General features: G+C 42.5%; 1 protein-coding gene across 2 annotated transcripts in view; it reads right to left on the bottom strand.

The window, feature by feature from the left end:
* Positions 1 to 12,540, bottom strand: part of dock11 (dedicator of cytokinesis 11) — a 307,563-nt gene that overhangs the window by 99,613 nt on the left and 195,410 nt on the right. For both annotated transcript variants that reach the window (XM_059977401.1, XM_059977402.1), the window contains exons 41-43: positions 7,808 to 7,990; positions 4,828 to 4,941; positions 2,544 to 2,759 (exon numbers count right to left, since the gene is read on the bottom strand). In XM_059977401.1, coding sequence (XP_059833384.1) covers positions 2,544 to 2,759; positions 4,828 to 4,941; positions 7,808 to 7,990 — 513 coding nt within the window. The remainder of the gene's footprint in view (positions 1 to 2,543; positions 2,760 to 4,827; positions 4,942 to 7,807; positions 7,991 to 12,540) is intronic.

The following is a 12,540-nucleotide window of genomic DNA, read 5'->3' as shown; positions in this document are numbered from 1 at the left end:
ACTAGACCATTTTTTAGGTAATTCAATATTCAATAAATTTCAATGAGATTGCACCTCATTCTTCCAAACTCCATCAAATACAGGTGTAGAGCCATGAAACACACCTCATATGCTAACCCTTCCTGAGATAATTCACATGAACCTGCTCTGAACCCTCTCCAATGCCAGCAAAACCTTTCTTAGATAAGGGGCCCAAAACTACTCGCAATACTCCTAGTGTGGTCTGACCCATACCTTAGAAGGCCTCAGCAGGTACACAGCAGCATTTAAGAAGCACTTAAACATTTGGTCAGGCAAGGAAATGGGCACTTGCAAGCATGGGATTAGTTTAAACTGGCCTCATGGTGGCACTGACATGGTGGCCAAAGGATCTATTTAATGTGCTGCACTGATCTCTGGGCTTCTAATAAATGAACATACCAAATTTTGTAGCAAATGCCTCAAACCACTCCTCAATATTGTGTTCCTGCATCTTTAAACACATGGAGTAATGAACAATTCAGAACATCTGGTACATAATGTGGTAAATGTGTGGTTATCCATTTTAGTAATCAATGCAAAAGAGTGATAATTAAATGGAAAGACTAAGTAACTTTGATGTGTAATGGCACTTGGATGTACTTGCATACATGTCACTGAAGGTCAAAATGTATGTATTGGAAGTGATTAGCAGTCTTTACTGGAGAGGATTTGAATATAACATTGAAGAATTCTTCTTGCAACTGTGCAGGACTTGAGGAGATTGTCTGGTGTATTGTGTGCAGTTTATTTCCCAAGAAAGAATAAACCTACCATAGTAAAGATTCACTATCCAGCGACCACTGCCTTAAGATAAGAAACTGAACAGACTGAGACTGTGTTCTCTAGAGCTTTGAACTTAGAAGGCAACACTTTTTGATGGGTGTAGAGAGGATGTTCGCCCCAGCTGAGGACTCTAGAACCAGGGGCAGAGTTTGAGATAGAACAAAAGATTAACTTTATTTGTCACATGTACTTCAAAACTTACAGTGAAATTCGTTGTTTGTGTCAAATGAAAATTACAATGATTGTGCTGGGCATCCCACAAGTGTTACCACACTTACAGTGCTAACATAGTATGCTAATCCAAACCACGTCTTTGGAACGTGGGTGAAAACTGGAGCATCTGAAGGAAACCTATGTGGTTACTGGGAGAATATCCTTACAGACAGTGGCAGGAGTCAAACCCCAATCGATGATCGCTGATGCTATAAAGTGATTTCTCAAGCCAAGCCACTAAATGACCATGCGCATAAATGGTGTTCAGGATGAAAATCAAGGGAACTTCCATCACTCAAAGGGTGGTGAATCTTTGACATTCGTGACCAGAGAGAACTGTGGAGGCTCAGGCACCAACTCCGTTGGCAAAAGATAGACATATTTCCACCAGACAGTGAAAGGTTCGAGAGATATGGGAACAGTGTTGGAAAATGTTGCTGAGGCCAAAAGCAGCCAAAATCTGTGTGGTTTCTGAAAGAAGGACCAAATGACCTACTTCTGCTGTTGCTTACCCTCTTTGGCTATAAAGCATGCCGTAAGTTCACCACTGACAGTCATGGCTGGTATTCGCCTAGTTTAAACTAATTGGATATATTTATTAAGTAACTTGATGAGTTGGGCTGGACCAGTCTGGGCAAAGGTTGCAAGTTTCTTTCTCCAAGGGAAATGGTTTGAGTTTTGCAATGATTCAATCGTCAAATGGTTACTTTTCATGAATTGTGCAACACTGCCAGCAGACTCCTGAACCAATCAATCTTCCTAGTGTTGCTTTCACATTCGTCTACTTATTAGTCTGTCTTAGTTACTTCTACATTATCACTCTAGTATTCTCCTTGCCCTGTAACCTTTGCACCATTCTGCTCTTTGATACTCACCATCATAATTATTACTATTTACATTATTTACTCTGAGTGAAAAGGAATTCCAATGCATACTGACATTTATAATGATAAACTAATTAACTAACTACACAGAAAATGTTGGAGGAACTCAATGGGTGATACAGCATCTATGGATGGAATGAAGAGTTGATATTTCAGGTTGAGATTCTTATTCTGGTCATATCTTGACAGAAAATATCGACTGTCCTTTTCCCTCCACACAAGCTGCCTGACCTACTTAGCTCTTCCAGCTTTTTTGTGTGTTGCTCCAGGAGAAACTTCTTCACACGGAGAGTGGTGAATCTGTGGAATTCTCTGCCACAGAAAACAGTTGAGGCCGGTTCATTGGCTATATTTGAGAGGAAGTTAGGTATGGCCCTTGTGGCTAAAGGGATCAGGGGGTATGGAGAGAAAGCAGGTACAGGGTTCTGAGTTGGATGATCAGCCATAATCATACTGAATGGTGATGCAGGCTCAAAGGGCCAAATGGCCTACTCCTGCACCTATTTTCTACGTTTCTATTTTAGCATCTGTAGTCTCTTACTAATTTATTTCCTGACTATGTTGAGGTTTAGTTAAAATTTGCGAATGCTTATCCCAAAATTTGAGCACACATATATATACTTGAGCTTGATGGTTACTCACCTCCGACAGGTCTCCGTTTTTCACATGGATTTTAGCCATACTGCCCAGCCAAGTCTTCCTTAGCTCAGGTGTGCTGGCGTAAGACTTAGCTAAGCTATACTGAAGGTCCACCAGCATCTCAGGGTCTTTCTCATGCTCCTTCATCTGGGCAGTGGCCATCAAGACTGTCCGAATTCTCTTGGTTAGATCTTTGACCTCACTTGGAAAAGCAGTTGTCTGAAAAAAGGAAGAAACTAGGTTCTGAAATGCTTTTATAAAATGTACGGACTAATTACCAAGATAACCACAATTTCACCTTAATAATCCGACTTGATAAACCCCACATTTACAATAATGTAATAGCTTTAGCTGGCATTCCACAATAAATTCAAAAGGATACATTTTGACATTGAACCATCTGAGAAGCCCGGACATATATCTAATTAAAATAACCAAAGGTCAAATTTTAATCAATGGATTGGAAGAGTTGAGAAATAACAAAGATTGAGAGGAAATTTTGATCTTGAAAAAAATACGGGGCTTGCAATGCTACAAGTCTGGTGCAGTTTGCAGAGATAAACTGGGGGATGGCTAATAGAAGCTTCTGAGAATGAAGAAGCTTATTAAGAAAACCCGAGTTAGGGGAAATATGAGAAGAGTCCAAGACATGGTTAGCAAAACTTTGGACAATCTACAAAGTATGAATGAGGCATGGCAGTAATGTACCAGTGTTTTGGGGGAATGAGAAAGGACAGAGTGAGAGGCAGATTTGAGATGGTTTAGAGGATGCCATCACATGATTTTCCATTGCCATTGCTCAGATCATGGCAGTATCCATGGATTGGAGAGGTACTCAGTAGCAAAGGTTCAATCAATTCATTCTACCCTAGCAATAAATACCAGCAGAATGTGCTTTCTAACAAAGACTGGAGAACGGAACATTGAATGGATTGAAGGAGATGAACTACAGAGACATTGAAATTTGGCATTTACTACCACTGCTCAGGTTAGCTTGGGCATTTTATTGAAGCCCTGTATTTATATAATGAAGCTGCTCACATTGTACTTTTGGTTACGGAGATTCCACAATTATAAATTATCATTCTGTACATATTCCAAAGAGTTACTCCTTTTACTAACATCTGCATTAAAATTCAATCCAAATACAGCTTGCCAAAGCTCTGCACAATCTCACCAAAACTTCCTTACTTTTCATTCCAATTCATTGCAAAAAAAAAGGAACATCTCACTTGTGTTCACAGCTGTGTGCTATACCTGAAGGCTGACATTTCACACCTCATGATCCTGATTCATACATTTCCCAATTTCCCACTGTTGAAAGAACATTTTGCTTTCGTGCTCTTCCCACTGTAATGCGTAATCTCATTCTCTGAGGTTGGCCTTCATCCGCTGGCCTCTCACCTACTTCTTTAATCCAGGTCCCCCTGTTGACTCTGAATCCTCCCCAGCACAGTTCACCACCTTGTTCTGCATCACGATAAACCCTTACATTGTCCTTCTACCAAAAACGAATACAAACAATGAATAGCAATGGTAATGATTCTTGAGACAGCTCACCTACAGCCTGAAAAAAAAACAATTTACTCCTAGTCCCGCTCTCTTTTAATCAATTCTGTATACATGCTAAAATATATTCTATTCATGGTGTTCCCACAATTGATTATCTCACTTTAAGGGCTCTTTATCTTGTTATTTATTGCTATTTACATTTGCACTGTACATTGTTCATTGATCCCGTTTACAGTTACTGTTCTATCGACTTGCTAAATATGCCTGCAGGAAAACGAATCCCAGGGTTGAACGTGGCGACGTGCATGTACTCTGATGATAAATTTTACTTTGAACTTTGGAAATGTTAGCCCCTAGACCGAGCAACCCTTAATTAATCTCACATTCTTTTAATCTACTGCCTTAATGGATGCCTTTGGAAAATCCAGTTAAATAAGGGTGGCCAAATTATACTAATGCAGATAAGCATCTGTGCCAAACTAAGAGACCGGCATAGAATAGTCACGGGCAAGATGGACAATCAATGAAGTATGAACAATATCTAACAAATGGGACAGATGGTGATTAATTCCCTTCCACTATTTGTTGGTGTGGTAGTACTATTAAACGAAGAGCTGTACCTTCACTTTAAGTGGGATAACAGTGCTTAGGAAATACTCATCTCTACATCATGGGACTTGCAGTCATAGAGTCATATGGCAGGTCATTCAGCCCACCACAAACATAGCCACATGAGCACACCTGTCTGTATCTGCGTTAGGAAATGCATCCATACCTTCAGAGCCTTGTCACTGTTGGCAAAGTTATTGATAATAGAAAGCGAGTCTTGGAACCTGGAACCTCCAGTAAAAACAACATCGGCTATTAATCGGCTCACTGCGATAATGATCTAAAATGGAAACAAAGGCTATGTTTGTTAATCCTTCCCACTGCTGAGACATTTTGGAATGAGTACAAATCTGTAAACTTATCAATGAGTGGATCATTTAATAGAAGTTTGGAATCCAGTCTTGAAGAATGCAATTAAGGCTGAAACAGTGGCATGAAAAGAAAGACTTACAGCAAAGGAGGTTTCAGTTAAAAATAGAAAATATTGGTATTACTCAAATCAGGCAGCAATTGTGGCAAGAGAAACAGATTGTGGTTTCATCGTAAATGAAACAAAGCAATTTTACGGTGTAAAGAAAGGGTTGTGGTGGGGGTAAGGGAGGAGAAAAAGAGAAAGAAGATCTGTCATTTGGTAGACCAGATCTGTGTCACATCCAAAAGGTTTGAATGCAGTGGCTGTGCTGTTGTCTAGAGTTTGCTGTCCTTCAAAGTCACAGTGAGAGTGGGATGGAGAATGAGGCAACGGTGAGTCACGTGGCCTCAACTGAGACACACGGCAAAGTAGTCACCCAGGCTGGATTTATCTTCACTGTGTTGGACAGGAACACCGAACGAACTTTGCATCAATTGCTGCTTCTTCCACCTGGAGCAACTGGGCCCCTTGAAACCATTGATAATGGAGGTAATAAAGGGGCAAGTTTAGCCTTTCCTAAGATTGTATTAAAATATACCACTGGTAGGGTAGTGGATGTCGAAAACAGCCAACAGTTCCTTTGGAACATTGAAGGAAAAATGCTTGATAGTGGTATATGACTCCAAAGGGTCAGAAAGTGTGGATGCTGGTGGGGAGCAGTCCAGGAGACTATGCTATGGTCCTGAAAGATGGGGAAGAGTAGATAACTTAAGAAACTAAAACGATGACATGGATCATCTTACCATTTCACCCAATACTGTCTCAAAAAAGCAAAATGTATCAAAGAACCCCATCACGCGGGCAATGCCATTTTCTGTTACCATCAGGCAAGAAGTACAGAACCCTTAAGTCCCACATAACCAGGTTCAAGTACAGCCATTTCCCTTAACCATTTGATTCTTGAACCAATGTGTGCAACCCTAATTATTACTTCAGTCAAGCAACACTATTACCACTTTGTACTTCAATGGACTTTTATTTTTTTTGGCTCTGTGTGCTTTTCTTATGAAACTAGTACTTAATTTAGGTTTATCTTGTGAAAGTTGCTTTTCTGATACTATGTGCCCTGATGCTGTCACAAGCAATTTTCTTATTGCGCCTATGCATACATGTACTTATGCATATAACAATAAACTCAATGTTGACTTTGAGCTAGCAGTGCTTTGTTCTTTTTAATTTTTATGGGTGACTTGGATGGGAAAGTGGAAGGGTGAATTAGTAAGCTTGTACGTGCCACAAAGTTTGATGGTACTTGGAAAGTGTACGAGGTTGTTGTGGGTTACAACAGGACAGTGACAAGATGCAGAGCTGGGCTGAGAAGTGGCAGATGGAGTTCTATCCAAATAAGTATGAAGGGATACACTTTAAATGATTGAACTTGAATGCAGAATACAAGGTGAATGGGAGGATTTTAACAGTGTGGAGTAACAAAAGAGTCTTTGGCTCCAAGTTCACGGGTTCCTCAAAACTGCCAAGCAAATTGATAGGTTGGTCAAGAAGGTGTTGCTGCGTTAGCCTTCACTAGTCGGGGGATTGAGTTCATGAGCTGTGAGGTAATGTTTCAGCTTTATAAAACTCTGCTTAGACCACAATCGAAGAATTGTGTTCATTCCTAGTCACCTCATTATAGGAAGGATGTGGATGCTTTAGAAAGAGCACAAAGGAAATTTACCAGTATGATGCTCGGATTAGAGAACATTTCTTAAGAGAAAAGGTTGAGCAAGCTAAGGTTTTTCCTCTTTGGAATAAAAGAAGAGGTGACTTGATAGAAATGCATAAGAAACATAAATAATGTGGTTCGCTAGCTCTTTTTCCCCCAGGATGGTAACAGCTAATGTAAGAGGACATTTTAAAGCTGTTAAACCCATGGACTCACTTTCAGGGACACTTCATCTCATGTTCTCAATATTTTTATTACTTTTTTTCTCTTGTATTTGCAGTTATTTTTCTTTTGTACATTGGTTGATTGTCAGCCCTGTTGGTTGCTGCCTTTCACTGATTTTATTGTTTTTCTTGGATTTACAGTAAATGTACACAGAAAACAAATCTCAGGGCTGTATATGGTGACATATATGCACTTTGATAATAAATTTACTTTGAACTTCTAAAGTGATTGGAGGAAGATATGGGGGATGTTACTGGTAGGATTTTTGCACAGAGAATGGTAAATATATGAAAGATACCATCAGTGATTGTGGGACCAGATACAACATGAACGTTCAAGAGTTTCTTAGATGAATATCTGGATGAAAGAAAAATGGAAGACTATGTGAGAGGAAAGGTTAGATCAATTTTGAAGTAGGTTAAAAGGTCAACAGCAGTGAGAGGTGGCTGAGTGCAGAGAAAGTAATTGGATTCCACAGTCTCTTGGGTCTCCATTTTACAATTCTCCTCTTGACTCTCTTTGCTATTGTCCTCATATTCTCAATCCTGAGTTCTCTACTGGTTACATAATGTACACCAGCAACAGTTTCCCACTTCCCTAGGGAACATGTAAAGGTTTTCCTGTTTTGTGGATCATTGTGTGAGGGCAGGTACACTTCTTCTGACAGCAGGCAGGTGGGGATGATTTGGATCTCCGTAATAGATGTGAATGATGAATACTGTTGGGACAAATCACAAGCAATATGATGGACGCACGTGGCAGTACTCCACATTAACTGCAGACACTCTGTCCAAGATTGGACACTGGAAGTGGGGCAGCCAGGTTAAAGTTCATCATCGTGGGACTGACCTGCAGGTGAGTTCTCAGGAAGGTCTTCCTCTTGGTGTAATCAAAGTTGTTCCTCATCAATAGGTAGAGGAGAGCAGAGGCTTCACTACGAGTCGAGTTCAGCTTTGAGGTACAGCCCTTTAAGATTTCATAGCAAAATGTGGCGCAGATATTGTCCCGTCCTTTAAAAAACATTGATGGGAACTGGAACACATAGAACAGAGAAAAGTATAGTGTAGGAGCTGAACCTTCAGCTGATTGAATCTATGCTGACCATTGACACCAGTTCCATAATAAATCCCCTTTCATTCCTCTCATGACTACTCCCAGATTCTAGCACTCATCAACACATGGGACAACTTACAGTGGCCAATTCACCTCCCAACTGCACTTTGGGACATGTGAGGAAACGGGCACACCTAGGGGAAAGCTTGTGGTCTGCAGCAGAACATTCAAACCCCACGCACTAGAGGTCAGGATCAAGCTTCCTTTATTTTGCTGAAGAACCAGAATAGGTGCTGAGCTCCCGGATTATTGCACGTAAGGAAGGCCGAGGGTCTCCCTCACAGAGATACTGTGAGAGTAGATACAGATAGAGTAATTCCACTTGTGGGGAAGAGTTTAAATAGAATCCAAATTCATGAGGAAATCACCAAGAAATCCCTTGGGGAATTCAGAAGAAGGGTTTTTAGTCAAAGCAAATGTGGAACTCACTTCCACTGATTGCGCTAAACTGTTTCAATGCACATAACAGGAAGCTGCAGGGTACAGAGGGTTACACTGAGAGGGTTCGATGAGGAAGAACAGGGGACTGGAGTGGGGTATAAATACAGCCAGAAGCCGATGAGCCCACTATATCCTGAAGTAATCCAGTGTTATTGTGGAGATATTGCAGGGCAGAGAGAACACAGGGAACGACATAAGCTGACTCCATACATAGCTGCAAACTTTATTCCCATTGAACACAAAACCAGACATCATCAGCGACCTCTGGTACTTAAAATCAGTATCTAGGAGCTCCGACCGGATCACCAAAAGGCAGTTGTGGTTGCCCTCATGCTTTGTAACTAGTTTCAGCCTGAATCATCCTGGTCACTTCTTAGTTTCAGATCTCATGGTTTGGATTCTTTGCCAAAGGAAATGATCTCAGAGTGCAAAATCACTCCAGCATTTCAATGCTTAAATCAAATCACTCACTTCTCGTCTGCTGAGTCACATGTAAGCGTGTCAAAGAAATCAACTTCCATCGGAACAACTGGATCACCATATCACCATGCCATGAAAACTATTAGCACAGAAAGTCACAGAATACAGAACAGGCCCTTCTGCCCATTCTGTCCAGGCTGACTTGTCTGCTCATCTATGCTAATCCTAACTGCCAATATCCCTCCATGCCTTATCCCTAGTGAATGCATTTAATTTTATCACATCCTCTGGTGGCATATTCCAGAATCAATCCTCTCCAACATTGAGTACATATACAACAAGAGACCATAAGATATAGGATCAGAAATAGGCCATTTAACCCATTGAGTTGCTCTGCTGTTTTAGCATAGCTAATCCATAAGACCATAAGATATAGGACCTCGCGCTGGGGCTATATGGCGTTGAGGCGCGTCCCCTGGGTGGTGGATGGGGGATCCCTCGTGTGGGGGGTGCACCGGATAATATGGAAGAAGGTGCCGCGAACCAACATAGCCCAGGAGAAGGAACTCCGATTCTAAACCCGGGTAGATAGGACTCGTTAGCCTTGGATGGCAGCCTATCTAGGAGAGGGTAAACTCTGATTTCAAACCTAGGCAGGTGGAGCTCGTTAGCATGGAACTGCCATCTCCGAGGGGAAGGTGACCCCGACAGAAAACCCCTGGTCCTCCAGGTTGGGGGTTGTGCAATGGGCTAACAACCCGTTCACGGAAAACAAGCAATTGTTACAGAAACCGTCAACAGATTGTCAACCACTAACCCAGATCTCGGGAAAAGCAGGGCCCCATTCAGGAGGCTGATGACACGCTGCAACCAAACCTGTCAGGAAGCTGCAGGACTGACAACCCTTCTTCACCTGAGGAAAACCATAATGGAGGTTCCAAAGCTGCTCTCACAGAAAAATTCTATCCTAATCAGAACATGGAATGTGAGATCGCTTTGAGAGACAGGTAGGTGCGCACAGGCAGTGAAGGAAATGAACCGATACCACCTCACACTCCTGGGCATGTGTGAAGCAAGGTGGAATACTTTTGGTGAGACCAAACTGCAGATGGGAGAAATTCTGCTCTATTCCAGCAAAGAAAAAGAGGAAGACCCGCATGAGGCTGGTGTGGCCCTGATGTTGTCCAAAAAAGCAGCCAGAAGTTTGATAGAATGGGAACCAGTGTCTGACCGTATCATCACAGCCAGTTTCGAGTCCAGATTCCAGAAGGTATCCATTATCCTGTGCTACGCCCAAACTAACAACACAGAGGAAGAAGAAAAAGATCTCTTCTACACCCAGCTTCAAGCAGTAGTTGGAAAGGTACCTAAGCAAGATAAGTTGATCATCATGGGAGATCTGAATGCCAAAGTAGGCAGCGATAACACTGGCAGGGAGAGAGAGATGGGCCAGAATGGTTTGGGGAATATGAATGAAAATGGAGAACTCCTTACCTACTTCTGTGCCTTCAACAAACTGACCATTGGAGGTACCCTCTTTCCCCACCGACACTGCCACAAGATAACCTGGGTCTCGCCTGACCATCAAACAGAGAACCAGATTGATCACGTCATAGTCCGCCAGTGCTGGAGAAGTTCATTGCAAGATGTGAGAGCCAAAAGAGGAGCAGATATTGGATCTGACCACCATTTGGTAGTTGCAAAGCTGAAGATGAAGCTGTCAGCCAAGAAGAAGCAACAGAACACGCGAATAAAGTTTGATGTTAGAAAACTACGGACAGAAGAGAACAAGAAAGATTTCCACATCGCCTTGCAAAACCGCTTTGGGGCTCTTCAAATAGAGGAACAAGATGAGAGAACAGCGGAACACGCCTGGATTACCTTCAAGCAGGCCATTGTAGGAGCCTGCGAAGAAGTACTGGGAAGACCACCAGTCAACAGTAATCCTTGGATCAGGGATGAGACATGGCAGAAGGTCGAGGAGAGGAAAAATCTCAACCAGGAGTTGAATAAGGCCAGAACCCGGCAACAGAAACAAATCGCCGCCAACAGGTACAGCGTGATGACCAAGGAGGTGAAGAAGCAGTTCAGAAAGGACAAGAGGTTGTACTTCAATGAAATAGCAGAGCAAGCAGAAACAGCGGCCAGTAAAAGGGACCTCAAGGCACTCTACATGACAACTAAACTTTTGAGAGGGAAGAAAAGCAATTTCAACAGACCTGTTAGAGGCAAGACAGGTCATCTGCTCACTTCGGTTGAAGAGCAGCTGTCAAGATGGAAGGAACACTTCCAGGAATTATTGAATAGACCACCACCACAGAACCAACCTGACCTGGAGCATAGAGACCCACTCAACATCAATATAGGTGAAATCACCAAGCAAGAAATTCGAAAAGCCCTGAAAAGCCTGAAGAACGGCAAGGCTGCTGGAGAAGACGACATTCCTGCAGAAGCATTGAAAGTGGGTGGAGAGGTTATGGTGGACCATTTGCATATACTGCTGAATTTGATATGGAGAACAGGAGAGATCCCATCAGATTGGAAGAAGGGTCTCCTTGTGAAGCTGCCAAAATCTGGAGATCTTTCACTGTGTGGCAAGTGGAGGGGGATCACCTTGTTGTCCATTCCTAGCAAAGTTCTCACCAGGGTCATCTTGGAGCGGATGAAAGATGCCATTGACCAGAGACTTGGAGATGAGCAGGCAGGGTTCAGGAAAGAGAGATCATGCATTGACCAGATAGCTACACTTAGAGTCATTGTGGAGCAGACAATAGAATGGCAAACTCCACTATATGTGTGTTTTATTGATTTTGAGAAGGCATTTCACAGCCTGGACAGAAAAACAATGTGGAGCATCTTACGACACTATGGTGTACCGGAAGAGATGGTGAATATCATCAAGCAGCTTTGTGGTGGCTTCTAATGCAGGGTCATCCACGACGGGAGACTGTCCGAAGAGTTCCTGGTCACTACTGGAGTCAGACAGGGATGCCTGCTGTCGCCTCTACTTTTTCTTGTGGTACTTGACTGGGCTACAAGAACAGCCTATGCTGGCTCAGAGAGAGACATCCAGTGGACATTAACAGGGAAATTGGAAGACCTGGCATTTGTAGATGATCTCACTCTTCTCTCACACCGGCTTCAAGATATGTAGAAGGAAGTAGATTCCTTGGGAGAGACCTCACAGCGAGTAGGCCTTAAGATCAGTCAGGAGAAGACCAAAGTTCTACACATTAATAACAAAAAAGAGGAGCCATTACGGATTGAAGGACAAATAGTTGAAGATGTAGACAAATTCACCTACCTCGGAAGCAAAATCAGTAAATCACGAGGTACAGATGAGGACATCAGAGCAAGGATCGGAAAAGCCCAATATGCCTTCACACCCCTGCGACCTGTTTGGAGATCCACGGCCATCTCTGTCAAAACTAAGCTCCGTATATTCAGCTCCAATGTGAAAGCCATCCTGCTATATAGATCCGAAACATGGAGAATCACTAACACCAGCTGCAACAAGATCCAGACCTTTCTCAACAAATGCCTCCGGCAGATCCTCCGCCTGAAGTGGTACGACAGGGTGACAAACCTAGACCTATGGAAGAGAGCAA

Source organism: Hypanus sabinus, chromosome 8 (genome assembly GCF_030144855.1).
Source record: "Hypanus sabinus isolate sHypSab1 chromosome 8, sHypSab1.hap1, whole genome shotgun sequence".
Lineage (NCBI taxonomy): Eukaryota > Metazoa > Chordata > Chondrichthyes > Myliobatiformes > Dasyatidae > Hypanus > Hypanus sabinus.
The sequence above is the reverse complement of the archived record's forward strand: the minus strand, read 5'-3'. Positions and strand labels throughout refer to the sequence as shown.